The 22,024-nt window shown below is 42.5% G+C and overlaps 1 protein-coding gene across 1 annotated transcript in view; it reads left to right on the top strand.

Annotated features, from left to right (window-relative positions):
• The first annotated feature begins 3,610 nt into the window (after positions 1–3,610).
• fgf10a (fibroblast growth factor 10a) overlaps positions 3,611–22,024 on the top strand; it is a 119,789-nt gene continuing 101,375 nt past the window's right edge. Inside the window, exon 1 of the mRNA XM_080197922.1 lies at positions 3,611–4,540. Coding sequence (XP_080054048.1) covers positions 4,252–4,540 — 289 coding nt within the window. The 5' untranslated portion in view covers positions 3,611–4,251. The remainder of the gene's footprint in view (positions 4,541–22,024) is intronic.

Genomic DNA, 22,024 nt, shown 5'->3' with positions numbered 1-22,024 from the left:
ACCTACACATCCCGGGACACTAAGGGGCAACTTAGCATGGTCAGTTAACCTAACCCACACATTTTTGCATTTGGAAAATACAGGTTTAAAAATAGTTTCCACCTGGCATCTGGTAAATCCAGGGATGGAAGTCTTTTAAATGTGATCTTTTGATGGAGTGACATCGAACGTGATAACTGTTCAGAAATGAAAAGAACCTTTAGCTTAGTGGCAGTTACTGTCTTTGAATCAGAAAGTGCAAGGTTTGGACTGCTCTGAATGTCCTGGTGACTGAAGGTCAAGCGGGCTCTTCCGAACTAGCATCCAATAGGATACTTGTACAGTCTTCTGCCCCCCTCCATTATCACCATTATAGGAGCTCCCAAAAGTTTGGCTGAAGCCAGGAAAGCACTTGTCCTATTGAAGACTATCAATTAGCCCATGAATCCTGCCAAACTGCACATCAATCTCCCCATAAGAAGATGATAACAGCTTGGAAAAATAAAGATAGTTTCCTTGGCTTGAAAATGTCAATGTGTTTGTCCAAATGTTGTTTCCATTGAAGTATCCAGCACTGTCCAAATATATCCTTCAACTAAGCTTTAGTTCATAGCAGTAACTGAAACAAAAATTGCCCTACATTGCCACAACAAAACAGCCCAATACATTTTAGCAAAAAATCCTTAAATTTCAAGTTCTTACTGAAAATGCAAATAGAAATGTGTTTAATTGCCTGTGTTTAAGAAAAAAGTGCTATTTTCCAACTTCTAATCCTAGTGGGCAGCATGGTGGGGCAGTGGTTAGCACTGCTGTATCACAACAACAGAGACTCAGGATCACTTCCAGCCTTAGGTCTCTGTCTATGTGGCGTTTGCACACTCTCCCTGTGTCTACGTGGATTTCCTCTGGGTGCTGTGGTTTCCTCACACACTCCAAAGATGTGCGGGTTAAGTGGGTTGACCATGCTAGATTGCCCCTTAGTATCCAAAGGTGTAGAGATAAGGGGATTAGCAGATGGATGCAAGGGGTTACTGGGATAGATCCTGGGTGAGATGCTCTGTCAGAGAGTTGATGCAGACTTGATGGGCTGAGTGGCCTCCTTCTGCATTGTAGCGATCCTAAGCTAAAGTTGTTCACTCCACTGTAAAAGAATATTGCAGTTCTTGAACTTTTTTTTCCTATAAAATTGAATGCATCAAACTTCCAAATACATAGGGCTGAAAGCTTTCATCCAGTAAGGAAAAGTCAGAACAGATTTTATAATGGTGTATTTATTGAGCAATAGTTTCATAATCTTCTGAGTTGTTCAAAGCAACAAATGTGCTGTAAGCTTCATCGTTAACCCAATTATAATATGTAGCATTTAATTTTGCACCATTTTCATCCTGCCAAGGAGAATTGGAAGAGGTTCCCACACTTTGCAGGACGTGTAAATCATATCATCATTTAAACTTAGAATAACTGCCAGAATAGCTTCATCTAGGTGTTGCTGGGTAAGCGTTGACATCTACTGTATTTATGTTACTGCACATCTGGACCCTGTTGCACATCCAGCTGTGCAGGCATCCAGATGCCTTGAGATGTGATGAGGATCAAAAGCTGAACTCGGTGGAATGACTATCGGCAAAAGCATATACCACAGCAACAGCAAGCGAGCGTCCCACTGGTGTGGAATGCATGGCCAGAAGGGAGAGTTGTTGCACCACTGTCAGTGGAGAGAGTTTATAGCACAAGTTTCAAAAATTGAATTCATTATAGCTGCCGTGCAGAGCAAAGCTTAAAGTATAATTATGGCTTTGGTGAATCCTACTCCTGCAAGCAATAGGTAAGGATTTGCAGTAAATGAACAGCAGATTTTAACATCAGTTTAACATTTCTTTTAATTTTCAGTGGCATTGTTAACATTGTAAAAAAAGTAGAATTAGTATATATTATTTCGAAAGCATGTCAATGGCATGTTAGCTATTCATATCATTCCAGTTTGACATTAAAATATATCTTGACAGCAACCACTGATACTTAGGTCAAAAGTGTATGAGACTTTGGGGATCTTTGAAAGGATCATACTGGAGAAGCAATTCTCCGTTATTTAATCACAAGGCTGATTGCTTTGCCCAGTGGTCAAGGTGGGAAATGTCTGGCAGTTCACAGAGAGTTAATTTCAATCAGTGTGGTTTAGTGAAGAATGTTATTGTCTGAATGTTGATAGCAGAGTGACAGATTCAGAGGCCTCCCTGCTGGAGCTTTCAGTCTCCTCTTCTGTCTCTTGTGGCTGTCTTTCTCACCAAAGGATCTGCAGCCACCTCTGCCCTGAATTGAAACCACCTTTCCTATTCAATCGCAGCGCAAAACAGCAATAAAAGATCAGTGTCTTACTAATCAGATCATCAAGACAGGTTTTCTTTAAATCTTAAAAAAAAGCAGACACTGAAGAATGGAAGGTAATGTCTTAATTACTACCTGAGAAAATAAAGTGAATGTTACTCAAATTGGTTATCTAAAAAGAATCAACTGTAAAAATGTAGTCTTAAAAAAAAAGATTAATTTAAACTCAGCCCTTAATTTGAAACTTTGTGTTATGGACAATCCTTTTTCCTCAAATAGGGCAGAGAAACAATTAATAAAGGAGTCTATTAAGGTCTGATTGTTGCCACTAAGAGGGAGGTAGAATTTCAGTCCTTTGAAGTAACTGAGTATGAATCAGGCCTCATTACAGAGATATAATCTACATTCATACATTTATGTTAGTGGCTTGAATCTATTGGGAGAGATTGAATTCCGTTACATAGTGCATCTTTACTTTGCAACTTTTCTCAGGCTTTCTCAAGTTAATCCAGTAGGTGACCCAGTAATACAATGCAGTGGGACACTGAGGGACATTGCGATATTGGTACAGTAGATGGGATTGAAAGACAAAAGGAGAAAAAAAATCTGCAATTTTTAAATGACTCACAAATGTGTCTAGTTATCTTTATACAGATAGCATCACAAAGTTCCCAAAAATATTATATGTTTTCTACATGTTTGCTGTTTGTTAAAAAGAGTAGTGTACTTTCATGATCAGAACATTTGTAATAATACAAAATGCGTGAGCTTTGAAAAGAAAATGTAACTCAGAGAATGAGTCATGTTAGTAATTACAAACTGTTTACAGAGGTTTCTTTAATCCTGTGAGCATAGAAGCTCTAAAACTGAATGAAACCTTACATGGTTAAAAAAAAGAATAAAAAGCCATGACTAGAAGCGTGAACACTTTTGTTTCTTCTACAGAAGCAAAGAGCAAATGATTCATTAAGTTTAGGACCTCCTTCAAGTTGGCAAAGGTTAAAAAAGAAACTAATTGTGTCTTTCTGCTCTTCCTGACCAGTACATAATCTGGTTTGCAGGACTCTGCAGACTGGTCTCCTTCACATGTGCAGGAACAGTCAGAAAGCAGAAAGCTCCAGGTGGCTCTCAAGTACTCCGCTGCCAAAAAAGCCCACGCTGGAAAGCAAGTCCAAAGGGGCTCCCTAGAGGGAGTTGGGTTCAGCCCGGAAGAGAGTGAGATTAGTAAAGCATGACTATACAACCCATGCTGGTGGCCGGCTTTCAGAGGACAGAGGAACAGTAACGGCAATTAGCAAGACTGAAAGCTCCAGAAGGCTTACAATCAGTGTTCTGCATAGTTCCCTCAGAAGGAATTCTCTCCCAGTACATGGTTTCAGATGTCCACTGCTGCCTGATCCATAACAGGCTGACCACTGCGGTAAGCACATCCCACCTCAGTGTGGTAATCACTGACATTTTTACACCAGGGTTTGACCTGTTTACTACAAGGCAAAACGCTTCTGTCTCTTCAAAGCCACCAGCTTCTCTTGGGCTGTCGGGTGTCTTCAACAGATTGGAACCAGCTTTGTACGCCCTGGCCGAGAAAACGTGAAGCCGCTCGCTACTGCACATTGTACACCTTTGTGGAGTTATGTTATCAACTAGCTCTCCGAAAAGGGCATTCGCAAAAAAAATCCAGATGTGACCAAACAAGTAAAGGAAACACATTGAAGAAATACTTGAGGAGTTCAGTAATTCTGCAAATGTGCAAGAAGGTAAAAGAGATCCCGCACTAGAGATGATTCATCACCTAAGCTATGGATATTGATGGACTTCATTCAAAGGATAACAGAGGCCAGACAGAGAAGACCAGCAACAAAGTCTCGACCTGCCGTATAAGTGTCCTTGGCATTCCAGTATGTTTCTTTTTATGAGACTTTTTCTAGTGCCAAGAGCTTCAGTACAATGTGGAAATGGATACTGACAAAGGGTGCCTCAGCCTTTACATACCTGGCTTATGTCCTTCTCCTCTTCCTCATCTGTTCTTCGTCTGTTGCCTGCAATGACATCAGCAGAGATATGTTGTCTCCAAATATCACAAGATCTTCATCCAGCCTGGGAAGGCATGTGCGCAGCTACAAGTACCTGGAAGGAGACGTGCGGTGGAGGAAGCTGTTCTCTTTCACCAAGTACTTTCTCAAGATCGATAGGAAAGGCAAGGTCAGTGGAACAAAGAAGGAAAACTGCCCTTACAGTGAGTATGGAATCCTCATTCAGTTTCTTCCAGATGTTAGAGAATAAAATATTTTACTTTGGCTTCATTTTTAAAAACTGAAGCAGCTGATTTTTATTTTTTTAACGAAAGCACATTGCTTCATAAATGTAGGCTCCGTGCATGCTTCGAGAGGAAGCTTTAAAGCATGAACAGTTCCTGTTATTATTCGTGCTTAATTGTTGGGATGATTGTTGCATAATGATTTTCTTTTCTAGTAGTTAATATTATCCAGGGGATCCCTAACTTGTTATCAAAGCCTTAAAATAATTACTGAGTGTCATTAAAGCCATTTTATTTAAAGTTCAGGACACTGAGTCTACTACTGCAAGTTTTAAAAATGTGCCTGGTTCTGTTTTTGATTTCTCTTCCCGCATGTTGCTTTGAGTGATTGCCGTTTAAGAGGCAAAGTTAAGGCACCACTACAGCTATTTGTCTTCTCCGATGCCTTCTTGCTGGTAACTCGATACTATTCCATGTCTGTATTGTCAGTAACATATGTGGCACTTTGTGGTATTCTGTAATTTTATGAATCCTTGTCATATTCCTCTGGCATTTTATACTTCTAAACACTATGATTAGCAAAATGTATCTCAAGACAAATACAGTACATCTCAGTTTATTTGGAGAATAAATTCTTTCAAAATTGTCATGCTTTCCTTCTGTGGAAGTCTTGTACTAAACAGTAAAGATGTTGTTTAAAGTTGGGTATGCCTTAAAAAAAATGGAGAAAAATATGGCATTCAGTTAGTTAAATGGAAGATTTCTTTTTGTTTCAACATAACATCTGACATTACCAGTGTCAACGTTTTGGCATCTTCCCTCCGCTCTGCAAGAATAACATTTACCATGAGACCCGATTAGATTAATTGTGGTCTCTTTGGCCCCACATTTATTACTTCCATAGCGTCCAAAATGCGCAAGTCGTGTTTCTGGAATCTCTTAAGTATACAATCGCTGTTGCATAATAAATAAGAGTGTAGAAAAAATGCACAATGACTTATTGACGAAACTGAACCTCCAAACTATTTTCAGTTTACAGAAAACAAAACTCTGAAAAAAGCACAGTCGGTCAAAACAGCATCTGAAAGAGAGAGATCAATATTGCGCTCGTAAATGAATTGGATCTTGCCTTATCAGAATAAAACATAAATATCGTCAAAATGATTATTTATTTTTAAACTAATAATCACTTTTAATAAGTAAGCAGAGTTAGACTGAATTATGATCCACACTACAGCAGCTTTCAAAGTTATTCTTTCAGTTATATATTGCAGTATATTAAGGCTGAATACATGAAAAAGCCATTCAGCCAACTCATTTCAGAGTTTGTCAACATCCTAATGCCGTGCTTATGCCCCTGACAGGTTACTTTATTTGTTTCCTGTAACAGCAGTAAGTCTGTCTCCGTCCACTCCCTAATCAGAAACGTGTATATTTCTTTTGCCAGTGATTCTGCAGACCAAACACTCACCACACTTGGTGGCAATTTGCTCCATTAATTTATGAGTCTGAATAAGCTACCTCTTCAATCATATTTAGTTTGTAGTTTCCTTAGCTCGTAATCATGCACTTATAATCAGTGGCCACAGGGGTATATGAAATATATTGGAATTGAAATTAATATCAGTTTTCAGTTAATGGCCATCTCTTTCATATTTAATTAATGTTAGAATGGAATCAAAATGCATTTGTGATTAAATGTGTTGCATTCAGCTTGAATCAAGGATTGATAATTTTTCAACAAAACTTGTAGTGAGGCTTTAGGAAACATAGCATTTCAAGTTCAGGCGAAGACAAGGATGAACAAAACAAAGAAAATATTGTCAGCTGAAAACCATTTTAAGTTTGAGAGATTGACACACTTCAGTTTTAATTTCTGAATCTTAACTTTCTGACAGAACCCAGAAAGAGATTTTCAATTCATGTCCTTTAATATCAGTGGCGGCAACATTGATCAAATAAGCAAAAACAATAGACTATGGAATGATGTATGACTGTGTGACATAATTATTGGCTAGGATAGTAATTTAACACAAGTATAGTGACATTAAGATGTTGTCTTTTAAGCTATGTAATTACAAGGAAATAAAGTCTTGTTGTCTGATGGAATCCCTCCAGATTGTTGTCTGACTACAGTTTAATCTATGGCCTATAACCTGTGGCTATCATTTCTCAAATCTGAATGATATGTTTGGAACTACTCCTATTCAAAATTAAGCAAGAAATTAGCTCTTTACTCAAGACATTGTAGGAGTAATTGTTTTTTGAGTGAAGGTGAAAATTGTGATTATTTTTATCTTAATTGTCTTACATTGAGTGAAAAATGCCTTTAGTTTAATAATTCTAATCTATGCAACAATAAGGGCAAGTTTTATTATTAGACTGAATCGTGGTTTTGATTTCTTATAAATGTGTATTTGTTACAGATCACTCAGGGAGCCAGAACTATGGCAACATACACTTTTGTGTGTGCTGTAATCTGGTGTTATGGATATTCATGGTAGAGGCTCCAACTCTTTTTCCATCACATGGTTGAAAAGAAATCTCTCCTGCTCTGACCACCTACCATTGTGTTGATAATACTTACAGGTTGATAATCAATCTGCTATAGCCCCATTATGAACGCATCTTACTTGGCTAGCAAGTCTGGAACCCGGAGCTTTTGGCTCAGAGGCAGGAACACTGCCCAGTGCACCACAAGAGCTCAATTTCTTAAATATATTGTGAAAAAACCTAAAACTGGAAAGCCTCTTCCTAGTAAAATGCAGTAGCATCAAAATTTGTCTTATAGCATTGCCTTTGTTCCACAATAGCATCAGTGCCATTTGTATTCGTTGCTGTTGCTGCCTGTACTGAACGCTGTCTTGCTGAGGCTGTTAGCATGGATGTTAAAAGTGTGTGTGAAAAGTACGAATTGTAGGCAGTGTCTAACACCGATCTGACACGAGCGTTGCCATAATGGGACTCATCACTCTTGTTAGTGCCCTCTCTTAAATACAGACTTTATTATTTGTGTCACAAGTAGGCTTACATTTTGACACTGCAATGAACTTACTGTGAAGATGCCCTAGTCGCAACACTCCGATGGCGCCTGTTCAGGTACACAGAGGGAGAATTTAGCATGGCCAATGCACCTACCCAGAACGCCTTTCAGACACTGGGAGGGAAACCGGAGCACCCGGAGGAAACCCACGCAGACAGTGGGAGAACATGGAGACTCTGCACAGTGACCCAAGCTGGGAATCAAACACAGGTCCCTAGCTCTGTGAGACAGCAATGCTAACTACTGTGCCACTGAGCAGTACTATTTAAAAGGATCACCAACAACCTATGGTGATTTCTATTGGCTCTGTTTGAGTTTGTAGAAGTGCCGTGTGTTTTGGTGAGATGACTACAGTTGGTAAAGTCTGCAGTGAGTGATGCTGATCTTGGGGAAGGCATTAGTTGTGACTGCAAGGGCTCTGTCCAGTCAGAGCACTTTTTGTCAATCATACCATAGTAGCAGGTACCATTAGGCTACATCATGAGAACAGTAAAAAGTCTGACAACACCAGGTTTTAGTCCAACCGATTTATCTGATAATAGACTCACAAGTTCACCTGACGAAGGGACTAACCCCGAAAGCTTGTGAGTCTATTATCAAATAAATCGGTTGGACCAAAACCTGGTGTTGTCAGACTTTTTACTGTGTTTACGCCAGTCCAACGCCGGCATACCCACATCATGACTACATCATGAGAGCCAGATGGTCAGCGGCAGCTAATAAGAAGACAAGTTAGGGATCTACTAGAGCACTTTTCTTACTTCCACCAATGAACCAGGAGCAGTCTGTGCATTATCTGAGATGCCCAATTGCTGCCACCCATTTGCAGACTGACCTGCTCTAAGAGCAGTAGAAGATAGCAATGTCATTGGCCATGAAGCTCACCATGATACTAAATTTCTTTGCGACAGGGTCGTTTCTGGCTGCAGCAGGCAAGATATTTCCCACATTATTGTCCAGTGCTGTATCAGAAAGGTTTCAGAGATTTCATTTGTCAGGAGAGTGCAGGCAGAGCATGCACATGGCTTTGCTAGGATGGTGTGCTTCCCTCTGCTGGAAGATGGTTTCTATTGCACGTGCACGACTTTGTGGGTTCCACATCTCATATTCAGATGTACTCGAACCAGAAATGTTACGACTCAGTTGGTGCATGACCATGCTTAGCACATCATCCTGGTAATGGCTCGCTTTCCTGGCAGCAGTCACAATGCTTTCATTCTACACTCATCCATTGTTCCCTCAAACCTTCAGCCACTACATCAAATCAGATGGTGACTGATAGGTGACAAAGGCTTTCCCCTTTACATCTGAGTCATGTCTCCTCATCACCAGGCTACCACATCTGACCAATCTGTCTGTAAGCAGAGCTCTGTTGCCACATGAAACATCTTGGAGCAGATGACCAGGGAGCTGAAGCAATAGTTTCGCTGTCTGGACCTCTTTGAAGGAGCCCTTCAGTACTTGACTCCTGATGGTCCACTGCATTCACACAACCCGATCATCAAGGGGGCACAGCCAGTGTCACCAAGGATTAGGAACCATGTCAGAGGGAAGAAGAGGAAGAAGACAAGAAGAAAAAAGAGGAGTGAGCAAGGAGGAGGCAGCCAGACATCCATGTTCTGAATACACTGCCTGTGAGTGCTTGATATGATTCCAGTTCCTGTGGGTGCCACGCAAAATCCCACTCTAACATTCCCACATCTTAGGATACAGATCATCACAATCCTGAAATAAAAGCCTTCACAAGACATCCATTCCATACCAACATTATCCAACAAAATCTCCAATATTCCATACAAAACTCAATTATTCTTATGCATTTCCTTTGCCTGTCCTCATGCTCCTATGCATTACTCCCTCAGTGGCTGCAAAGTGGCTGGTGGAAGGCTACTGACTTGCAACAGAGGGGACTGTGGATGAACTTGCAGGATGATCTCAAGTAGCTCTGGAATAGGATTGGTAAGTTTTGGATTGTGCCACCTTGGCATGGACGGCAGCAGTCTGGCTGGTTGACTGATAGGCAACAGAAGGTGCACTGGCAGGGTACTAAGAACATCGCCTTCCTGAGAGAGCAGGTTTAAACTCCAGGAAAACGCTGCTACTTCCCCAGAGTGGCCCTTCAGCAATCTAATAACCCATTGGAAGACACATTCTGGACTGTTGTGATACAAAGCAAACCCACTTGAGCACTCTGTAGCCATGATAGCAACGGTTTGAATCTGCATGGCAGCAAGCTTGGCTTGTATGGTAATAAGCTGAGATGTCATGACCTCAGTTTGACGTTCCACTGCAGCACTCAGACATTGGGCGCTAGCTGCTGCTGCAATGAGAGCTGAGATATTGGCCATCAGACACTGCATCTTGGTAAAGTTCTCAAGTGCTGTCATGGAGCTGGCCAACACTTTCATACTGGAAAGGATGGGCTCCATGATCACCTCAAAACTCCATGCCAAGTTAGAGCTAGATTTCTCTGTGCTCCTTCTACTTGCACTGCATCCAGGTCCTCAGAGCGAGACTGCTGGTATTGACTAGTATGGCTACCCCCCGTTCCCATTGCCTTCTTAGTATCTGCCTGAAAAGTCTCCAGGACTCCTGTGGATAGATGACTTCTCTCTTCCTACACCAAGGCCTCCAACACTTTATATAACACCCCTCTGATGCTTTGGATTGCTGAGTACAGAATCAATGGGCCAAATGGCCTCCTTCTGTACTGTAGGGATTCTATGAAGGAATGCTGTCTAACAGCTCTTTCTTCTCTGTAACTACTCTTTCATTACTTCCAGTCTCTGCTGCAGCCAGAATGATCTGGCCTTTAAGAGGTGTAAGTTGACTTTAACCAGTGCAGGCTGCCTTGAGGTGGTGCAGGCTAGTCATGAGTGATATCAGTCTTGCGTGAACCTGGGGCCCCTGTGGAGCTTGCAACCACTCAACAGTAGATTCTGCATGGGGCTGCATGCAACTATCATTTTAATTAGATCATTTTAATGATCATCTAACCTGATTTCAGGCGGTGTCCAATTTTGACCCCATTGACTAGCTATTGGTAGAGTTAATGGGTATAGTAGAGACAGTTAGTGATAATGTCACTGGGTTGATAATTCAGAAACCTGGACTAATGCTCCAGAATCGAGATGGGGAGGGAGGAGGGCAACTTTTCTGTCCCACCTGCCATGGGAATCATAGCGAGCAGGGGGTGGGCCATACAGAGGTCTGTTGACCTTGGGCAGACTTTTCTGGTTTTGGGGTGAGTGCGGCTGGAAAATCCTGCCCAGGGTTTCCAATCCCACCATGGCAACAAGGAGACTTTAAATTCAATTAATTAGTGAATCTAGTCTTATTAATAATAATCACAAACCTATCAATTGTTGTAAATTCTGGTTCACTAATGTTTTTCAGAGAGTGAAATCTGCCATCCTTAGACAGTCTGGCCTACATGCGACTCCAGAGCACAGCAATTGCCCTTGGAAATGGCTAAGTAATTACAATTAATCAACTGCAGAAAAAAGTGTAGTGGGTGTACGTACACCACAATAACTGTTGCAGTTCAAGAAGGCAGCTCACCATTACCTTCTCAATTTGAATGGGCTTTAAACGCTGACTCTCACAGAAAATTTACTGCCATGCCTGCCCCAGAATCGGGGCGGGCACGGCTCACAGAACGGAATTCTCCTTTGGCCTCGGGCGGGATTTTACGAGCCTCGCCCAAGTGAGGTCATAAAACCCTGCCTCATGTCCGTGATGTTAACATCCCAAGAGGGAATCAAGAAACGTAACTAATTTCTCCTATTATGCCTAGCCTTCAATATGTAATTAGCTTATTAAAGTGAGCATGGCATTTACTTGTTAAAATTATAAAGTGGCAACAGCCTCAAAAAATTACCTGAACTGGTAAAAAATGAAGAGGAAATCTTAGATTTGAGTGCAGGCTTAATCCACCACATACCTAACTCCTGAGTCTCGATCATTGTACCCCATGGGGGTGAAGAGCAGACCCTTACCAAACAATGCAGGAGGCAAAACTGTGAGTGGCAGTTATCCCTGGCCAACTCAACTACTTACTGGAGTGTGGTTCAGAAGAGCATAATTTTGCACAGAATTAAATGTCTAATTAACTCTTTAATTCTGAAATGTTACAGGAATCCTTGCCCCTGCATCTTGTTTTAAATTATAATAATGAGGTACAAATTATTTCAGTTCCGTTTGAAGGCCTAGCCACAGGTTTCTCGTCATCCACTCCTTGACTGCAGTTAACACATGACCATTGGTATGTTTCATTAATCTACAGCATCTTTGTAAATCAATGTTAAAGGGTATCAATAAACAAAATATCAAGTAGAAATTTGTAAAACCAATGAGCAGAAATTGGTACACTGCATGAAATGGAGAAAGAGGTTTGTTAAAATGTAAAACTGGACCACAGTTGTTGACACAGTTTTTCAGGGTTATTCTATTCAAGTGCTAATGGAGTAAAACTCTTTTCCTTAAAGTAGCCATGATGTGGACTGGGGTAAGCACAGCAAGAAGTCTCACAACACCAGGTTAAAATCACAGGTTTATATGGCAGCTCAAGCTTTCGGAGTCTTGCTCCTTCGTCTGGTGAGTGAGGACTTGTGTTCTCAAACAGGGCATATACAGACACAAACTCAATTTACAAGATAATGGTTGGAATTCCATTATATGCCCTGTGAATAGTGTGAATAGGTCAATAGCGTGTTGCTAAATGGGCCCCTGTGCAGAAGGCCACGCACGATAGGACTCCACAAAGATTTTTAAATTCTAGAAGTCTGGACATGTTATGTGATCTTCCCCACAAAATCAGATAGGGTGAGTTACTGCTGCCCCAGAAACAACAAAGCTTCAGACATGGCAACCCAGAAAGTTAGCAAATGATGAAAAACAGCTACCAAAATAAGCTAACCCAGGCCCCAAACTATTGTCAGCGTACAAATAGACATGTGAAAACAAATTATTAATTTTATAATTTAAGCTGTTGGTATACGTGACATTCCATCAATATCATTAGCATCAAGTTTCCCTTCCCTCTTTCCTTCACTTCCCCAATTTCACTGTCTTCCATTCCTCTCTTTCAGCTATATGTTTCCCCTTTCTTTCTTCATCTATTTCCTACTTTCCAAGCATTCTGATCCAGCAATTTCTAATTATTTCCTGCTCCCCTCCCTCATCACTGCCTAACAAATTTTCTTTTCCCCTGTCCAATCGTCTCCAATTCCCCTTGTTTTGCCAGCCATTTCCCCTTCTTTGGTGAACTATGTGCCCCTCTGTCCCCATTTCCCTTACAAAGCAGCTATCACCTTCTTTGTGCCAATCATTTCTCCTTCCCTATTGCTAATCATAAACCCTAGCTGCTGCTTGAATCCAATAGCCCGTGTACCAGTAAGGTTCCAATCCTAGTGCTAATGGCCAGGTTTATTAACTCGTCAGCTGATGTGCAAGAAATGTCCTCAAGCTACATTAGACACAGATGACTATTCTGGCCATTAGCACTGGGAGTGCACAGACTGGAGGACAAGGGCTTTATGCTATATAATACAACAGATTTCAGGAGCAGCAGGAGGTCTGTTGGGGTCCAAGAAGTTTGGGGCTTGGAGACTGGGAGGTCAGATGCTGTTATGATGTGGATTCTTTAGACGTCAAAATGATGAGACCCTGAGATTTGTGTGTTAAGACGTGAATCCAGGCGGCACAGTGGCACAGTGGTTAGCACTGCTACTTCACAGCGCCAGGGACTAGGATTCAATTCCGGCCTGGGTGATTGTCTGTGTGCAGTTTGCACGTTCTCCCTGTGTCTGTGTGGATTTCCTCTGGGTGCTCTGGTTTCCTCCCACTGTCCAAAAACATACAGGTTAGGTTGATTGGCCATGGTAATTTGCCCCTTAATGTCAGGGGAGATGAGCGGGATAAATTTGTGGGTTTAAGTGAATAGGGCCTGAGTGGGATTGTTGTTGGTGCAGGCTTGATGGGCTGAATGGCCGCTTTCCGTACTGAAGGGATTCTACATCAGAATCATTCATTATTAATCTTTAGCTATCTATAGATCCCAGAATGTCTCGCATAGTGCTGCTTCTCCATTCAGATTACTTCCAGAGTGTTCCGTCTGAGTCAATTACAATGTGACTATACATCACACCATGGGTGGTGCTATTCATCAGTCATCAATGGACCCTTGCTCTGCAGAGCACATTTACATTACAGTGGCATGCAGACACACAATACAACAGAAACCCCTTTTGAGTACTCATATGTACTGATACAATGGTTGGGCCCAAAACCTAAACATCAATGCAAAACACTGATGGTTGGCATGTCTGATGCTTTGCTTTGAAAACAAGCATTTGTGTTATTGTGGTGCTCATCCCCTTTAAGGGGCAATCTGCTGACAGCAGTGCGACCCTGGTAACCAAACCAGTACCAGGAATGGGGGATCACCCTAACAAGTGTGGACCTCTGTATCAGTTTGATCCTGGAAGCAGACTGGCAGGCTTGAGGCTACAAGCCTCCATACTTTGGTAACATGGTGAACAGGAATTATTACAGTTATGTTTATCTGAAGGGAGATCAGATATGGCACCAAATGACACACAGTGAGAGTGTATGACCATCAAGTCTCAACAACAGCAACAAGTTCAATGAAGCTTGGGGGTCATTTTCTGTCCCGCCCGCCACGGGAATCGTAGTGGGCAGACCATGCAAATGTTCATTGACCTCGGGCAGGATTTTCCAGTTTTGGGGTGAGCACAGCCATAAAATCCCACCCTTATGCTCCAATCTGAGTTACTTTCAAACATAACATCAGTATCTGTCTCTAAGTAGCGGAAGCCTTACATTACAGGTCTTCACCCAGAATAATTTCCATCTGCTGAAGGGTCCATAACTTCACCCTGAAAAAAGACTTCAGGTTGCAGCTCAATATCCTGGATAGCAATGTCAACAAGTAAACACTTGGCATTTATATAGCACCTAAACATAATTAAATGTCCCAAGGTGCACCAAGGCACATGAGGTACTGGATTGACGACCAAGAGCCTAGTCAAAGAGGTAAACTTTAAGGAACATTTAAGGGGAGAGAGAAAGATAGAGACTGATTCCATTTCTTACCAGCTTGGCAGCTAAAGGCAATGCCATCAATAATGGAATTATTAAAATCAGGGAAATGAAAGAGGCCTGACCTAGAGGTATGCAAAAATCTCAAAAAGATATGGGATTGGAGGTGGCTAACAGTGGTAGAAAGGGCAAGGCCATGGAGAGACATGTGAACAAAGCTGAGAATTTTAAACTCAGGCTGTTGGCAGATAGCACCATAAGTCATAGGAGCAGAATTAGGCCACTCAGCCCATCGAGTCTGCTCCACCAATCAATCATGGCTGATGATTTTCTCATCCCCATTCTCCTGCCTTTTCCCCATATCCAGAGACAATGTAGGTCATCAAACGTAAGGGTGGTTGTGGCATCAAAGCAATGGCAAGGTAATTGGTAGAATTGCCAAAGAGGAATCAGGAGCAGCATCCACCACGGAGCAAGGAAGACATGGTGCACCAGACACTAATTCCATGTGACTGTTAAGGATTATCCCTGCTATACCACTGTTCTCCGGACAAATTGCATCTACCCAGACACAAGCCACCTTCTCTCATACTTGCATGCTCAGTTCTTGAACAAACACCTACCACTATTTAAAGTAGCACTCCTGCTTCATTGTAACCAATGACAAATGTACATATTCAGCCCAATACTCAAGTTAGCATTTATTTATTCTATTACATAGTGTGTGGACATTAAGAGTCTGAGTGGGCAATATTTGTGCTTGTACATTTTGTGATTTTTGAAGATTATTTTATGGGATATGGATATCGCTAGCTGGGCCAGGATTTGTTTCCTATCCCTAAGGGTCATCAAGTAGGTGATGCTGAGTCACCTTCTTGAACCGCAGCAGACCAAGTGGTGTAGGTACACCCACGGTGCTAATAAGAAGTGAATTCTAAGATTTTGATCCAGCACCAGCGAAGGAACAACTATATACTTCCAACTCAGGAATACAAGTACAAAAAGAACACTAATAGAACTTGTGACTTGCTGACAGCCAGAGAGATCCAAGATAAAATTACCTCAGGCAAAACTCAAATGAGAAAACAGTTCTTTCCTTGTTTGGAGAGTAATATGAAGGAAACCGGACTGGAATTCATCAATTTATTTCCGGATCATTGCAGCAACCATAGGAAAAAGTGAACTGTGAGTATGGAAGTGAGCTGTGAAACTGGGATAATGTTTCACGCTGGAGAAATTTGGACAACAAGAGCAAAGATATATAACACGACTAGGAAAGATGGACTGTAGGCTGTGGTAAATGGGTGCCAATCAAGCAGGCTGATTTGTCCTGGATGGTTTTGAAAGTCTTGAGTATTGTTGGAGCTGGACTTGTCCGGGCAAATGGAGATTATTCCATTATAATTATAATGTGTACTTGTAGATGGTGGGCTTAGATGGTGGAAAGATGTTGCAGAGTTAGGAGGTGAGTTACTTACTGCAGAATCCCCAGCCTCTGACCTACTCTTGCAGCCACAGTACTTAAATGGCTGGTCCAGTTAAGTTTTTGGTAAATGGCAACATCCCCCACCTCCCCCGCCATACATGCCCCCCCTCCCCTGGCCCCCACCAAGATTTTAGTAATGGGAAAATCAGAGATAGTAATGTCATTGAATGTCAAGGGAAGATGATTAGATCCTCTCTTGATGGAGATAGTCATTGCCTGGCACTTGTGTGGCACAAATGTTACTTGCCGCTTATCAGCCTGAGACTGAATGTTGTTCAAGGTTTGTTGCATATTGACATAGACTGCTTCAATACCTGAGGAGATGCAAATGGTGCTGAACATTGTGCAATCATCAGCAAACATCTCCACTTCTGACCTGATGATGGAGGAAAAGTCATTGATGTGGCAGCTGACAATGACTGGGCCTAGGACACTCCCCTGAGGAAATCTTGTAGTGATGTCCTGGAGCTGAAATGACTAAGATCTGGAACAAGTAACCCCTTATTCATTCGAAGTGATTCATTATGGCTGAACTAAATGGTTTGCCTGACTGCAGATACGCACTGACCATCTGCTGATTTTATGATGACTGGAGATGGTAGGGCTAGCCAGCCATTGTGTGCATCCTCATTCAGTTTTGCAGGGATTGGCTGTTTTTTTTCTCTTTAGTGCTAAGGTCGTTCCTTATCTGCCCCTTAGTTATAGTTCAAAGGTCATTTAGAGGATTGGTATTGCTGCCTTTTAAACAGTTAGCCCACTGCGTAAGAGCAGAGGCAGAGTTGTGGGAATTGTAGGAGGCGGGACACAGACCATGCGAAGGTCCATTGACCTCGGACAGGATTTTCTGGTCTTAGGGCGAGCGCGGCTGGAAAATCCCACCCCATTTGTCCAACACTGAAGCAGTAATACTGTGGCTAAATCAGCAAGATTGAGCTGTCCCAGAAACTTTAACTATTCACAATTTTGAATGACATACAGCAATTTCTTGGATGACATAATTATTTCAAATCAGAAATGAAAGGGGTGTGGTTCAGTGGTTTAAAAAACTCTGATAATAAGTGCATCATAGCTATAAATTGAAAAAGGGGAATGAGGAATGAGACCTGGGTGTCCTTATAAATCAGTCACTGAAGGTAAGCCTGCAGCTGCAGCAGGCAGTAAAGAAGACATGTGGTGTGTTGACCTTCATAGCGAGAGGATTCGAGGAGCAGGGATGTCTTGCTGCAATTATACAGGGCCTTGGTGAGGCCACACTTGGAATATGGTGTGCAGTTTTGGTCTTCTTATGTTTGGAAGGATATTCTTGCTGTAGAGTGGGTGCAGCAAAGTTTACCAGACTGATTCCTCAGATGGTGGCACTGACATATAAGGAATGATTGAGTTGGTTTGGATTATCTTCACTGGGGTTTAGAAAAATAAGGGGGGAGGGGTCTCATAGAAACCTAAAAAATTCTCATAAGGCTAGATAGGCAGGAAGAATGTTACTGATGGTGAGGGGGTCCAGAACCAGGAATCATAGGCTAAGGATACAGCGTAAACGTTTTGGGACTGAGTTGAGGAGAAATTTCTTCATCCAGAGTGTGGTGAGCCTGTGGAATTCGCTACCACAGAAAGCAGTTGAGGCATTTTATGTTTTCAAGAAGGAGCTAGATATAGCTCTTTGGGTGAAAGGGATCAAAGAATAAGAACATAAGAACATAAGAAATAGGAGCAGGAGTAGGCCATCTAGCCCTTCGAGCCTGCCCCGCCATTCAATAAGATCATGGCTGATCTGTTGTGGCTCAGTTCCACTTTCCCGCCCTCTCCCCATAACCCTTAATCCCCTCGCTTATCAAGAACCCATCAACCCGCTTCTTAAAAATATTTAGCGAGGCAGCCTCCACCACTTCAACGGGCAGAGAATTCCAGAGATTCACCACCCTTTGAGTGAAGAAGTTCCTCCTCAACTCCGTTCTAAACCGCCCCCCCTTTATCTTGAGGCTGTGCCCCCTAGTCCTACTGTCTTTTTTGAGCGGGAAGAGTCTCTCCACCTCTATCCTATCCATCCCATTCATCATCTTATACGTCTCAATGAGATCTCCCCTCATTCTTCTAAACTCTAACGAGTACAAGCCTAGTTTATTCAGCCTCTCCTCATAGCTCAACCCCCTCAACTCCGGTATCAGCCTAGTAAACCTCCTCTGCACTCCCTCCAGGGCCAAAATATCCTTGTGGGACAGGTGAGATCAGGCTATGGAATGGGATGATCAGCCATGATAATACTGAATGATGGGGCTGGCTCAAAGGGCCAAATGGCCTACTCCTATGTTCCATGGGCAGCATTTTCCGGAAATTCCCACCTGAGGTTTCGCGGACCTTTAAACAGTTCGCCAAATTTTCCGTCCTGCCTGCTACGATTCATGCGGCGGGTGGGAAGGGAGATTGCCGGCCCAGATATACTCTGAAAAGACTGTTAATGATCAGTAATCAGCTACAGATGATCAATAAACCTGCAGTGATTATGTCATGATCATTTTATTTTCGATACAAATGTCAAAACACATCAGCTAGAGAAAGCATGTTGGCATTCACGTCTCAGGAAGCTCCAGGCAACTGGAGTGAAAACGAAATAAATACCTCCTGCCTCTGCTGCATCTGCATTATAATAAAGAACAGACAAACAGCGTGATTTCCAGCAGCAATCTGATCCGAGCTTCTCTCTGACAGGTTTTGATAGAATGGGAGTCCCTTGATAAGGCTGCGACCCAGTTGTCATTATTGGATACCTTAATATTGCATGGTAATAAACAGGTTCCATTATATTCTAACCAAATACCATAGAATGGTTACAGCACAGAAGGAAGCACTTCAGTCCATTGAGCCCATGCCAACTCTCTGCACCTAGTCCCATTACTCCGCCATTTCTCCCATAGCCCTTTCAAAATGTTTTGCCTCCAGGTAGTTACCCAATTCATTTTGAAAGCCACCTCCCTCTACCTCCCTCTCAGGCTGTGCATTCCATTCTGGTGCATTCCACTTACTGTGAAGAAATCTCTTTAACTACCTGGTTCTTTAACTGATTAATTCAAATTCATAAACCTGAGTTAAAATGATCAGGCATCAAAATTCATACTTAAATCCCACCCAAAGGCATTTGGTAAGGTGCCCCACGCAAGGCTTTTTGAGAAAGTGAGGGGGGCATGGGATCCAAGGGGACATTGCTTTGTGGATCCAGAACTGGCTTGCCCACAGAAGGCAAAGAGTGGTTATAGATGGGTCATATTCTGCATGGAGGTCAGTCACCAGTGGATTGCCCCAGGGATCTGTTCTGGGGCCCTTACTCTTTGTGATTTTTATAAATGACCTGAATGAGGAAGTGGAGAATGGGTTGGTAAGTTTGCTGATGACACAAAGGTTGGAGGTGTTGTGGACAGTTTGGTGGGATGTCAGAAGTTGCAGCGAGACATTGATAAGATGCAAGACTGTGCGGAGAAATGGCAGATGGAGTTCAACCCAGATAAGTGTGAAGTGGTTCATTTTGGCAGGTCAAATAGGATGGCAGAATATAATATTAATGGTAGGACTCTTGGCAGTGTGGAAGATCAGAAGGATCTTGGGGTCCGAGTTCATAGGACGCTCAAAGCAGCTGCGCCGTTTGAAGCTGTGGTTAAGAAGGCGTATGGTGTACTGGCCTTCATCAGTTGAGGAGTTGAGTTTAGAAGTCGGGAGATAATGCTGCAGCTTTATAAGACCCTGGTCAGGCCCCACTTGGAGTAGTGTGCTCAGTTCTGGCCTCCTCATTACAGGAAGGATGTGGAAGCCATTGAAAGGGTGCAGAGGAGATTTACAAGGATGTTGCCTGGATTGGGAAGCATGCCTTATGAGGATAGGTTGAGAGAGCTTGGTCTTTTCTCCTTGGAGAGACGAAGGATGAGAGGGGACCTGATAGAGGTGTATAAGATGTTGAGAGGTATTGATTGAGTGGATAGTCAACGGCTTTTTCCCAGGGCTGAAATGGTTGCCACAAGAGGACACAGGTTTAAGGTGCTGGGGAGTAGGTACAGAGGAGATGTCAGGAGTAAGTTTTTCACTTACGGTAGGTGCGTGGAATGGGCTGCCGGCAACAGCGGTGGAGGCGGATTCGATAGGGTATTTTAAAGACTTTTAGATAAGTACATGGAGCTTAGTAAGATAGAGGGTTATAGGTATGACTAGTAATCGCTAAGGCAGGGACATGTTCAGCACAACTTTGTGGGCTGAAAGGCCTGTATTGTGCTGTAGTTTTTCTATGTTTCTATATTTCTATCTTATCAATAAAGAACTTAAATCCTATTCCTATCCCCAGCACTCATTCTTTGTTTTGTTCAATATATATTTAGGCATAGCCATTAATAAATCAAAAAGAATAAGGCAGCAAAATTGAATAATCCTCACAAATGTTGTGCAGCCTGCTGATGATGATTGCAGTGTGCAGCCTGCACTGAATAGCTGTTGACTGACTGCACAACTCGGGACGGGATGCAGAATTGTGGTGCAAGTTCAAACTATCCGCATTACTCAAAGCAAGTTTGTAACTCATAAAGGGGAAGCAAATTTCTGCTGGATCAGGTGCTGTGCGTCCTTCTAATGGGATAACATGGTAGAGAGTGGGCTTCAAGATATTCCAAAACATCATTGGAGGGACTGAAGGAGGAGTTGGAGACATGTCCTCATTTGTCCATGTAGGACCTGGAGGCTCATTCGGTAAACATTGTGAAGGCAGTGGGAGAAGATAGTCTTAGAGGAGTCAGTTAGAAACTTTGAAATTTGGTGATAATGTGTACAGAAATGTTTAGTGCATTGGCAGCCTGGCAGAAAGCCTACAAAGGGAAGCAGGGAGGAGTTTGGTGCCAACTTTGCACAAGGGTTTTGTAGAGATTAGAACAACAGTGTGAAGTGGTGGTCAATTCCATGAGGACACTTGCTGTCCCAATCATGATGCAAAATTTGATGGTTAATGCCTGATCTGCCATTGCAGAACATTCAGAAGCCATCCAACATCTGGGTGCTGCAATGGAGGCTCATACTCATGCAAGCTCACCTTGCTACCATAAAGGTTCAGACTGTTGCCATCATAGCTGTAGATAGCAGTGCTCAAAGGGGCTTTATAAATTTGATTTTGAATATGTATGTTGGCTTTTGTTTTTGCCTTATGACCAGCAAATGCTGCGATCGTCAATAGGTGGAGTCAATAACAAATGGTCCATCCAGAAAGTGGTTGTGTTGTTGCCCGCTTTATTAGCACCCAATCTGTCACCTTAAACATTCACTCCTTCCACCACTGCTGCAGAGTGACAGCAGTGCATCCCATCTACAAAATGCACTGCAGCAACTCACCAAGGATGCTTCACCAGAATTTTCTGAACCCACTACCATCTAGAAGGACAAGGGCAGCAGATACCTGGGAACACCACTACCTGGAAGTTCCCTTCAAGCTATTCACCACCCTGAACTATATCGCCATTCCTTCACTGTTGCTGGGTCAAAATCCTGGAATTCCCTCTCTAACAGCACTGTGCGTGTCCTACACCTCATGGAGTGCAATGGTTGCCGAAGGTGGCTCACCACCATCATCCTGAGAGCAATTCAAGATGGGCAATCTACACTGTCCTAGCTAGCGATGGCCAGATCCCATGAAAGTTTTTAAAAAACTCAACCCTCTCTTATCCATGTCCTCCTCCACTTCTTCCTTCTCCTTTTCCATCCTTTCCCCATGCTCGTGGTCATTTTATGACTGGTGGCAAGGGCTGTTCTATCATGTTAGTGAGGTTATGCAACATGTAGCAAACCATCACAAATCTTACCATGTGCTTTGTCATATTGAAAGGCTAATGCAGAATAGTCAGATAGTGGA

This window comes from Carcharhinus amblyrhynchos, chromosome 1 (assembly GCF_965287045.1).
Source record: "Carcharhinus amblyrhynchos chromosome 1, sCarAmb.v2.hapA, whole genome shotgun sequence".
In the NCBI taxonomy this organism is placed as follows: Eukaryota; Metazoa; Chordata; class Chondrichthyes; order Carcharhiniformes; family Carcharhinidae; genus Carcharhinus; species Carcharhinus amblyrhynchos.
Note: the sequence above shows the minus strand (reverse complement) of the source record. Positions and strands in the feature narration are given on the sequence as shown.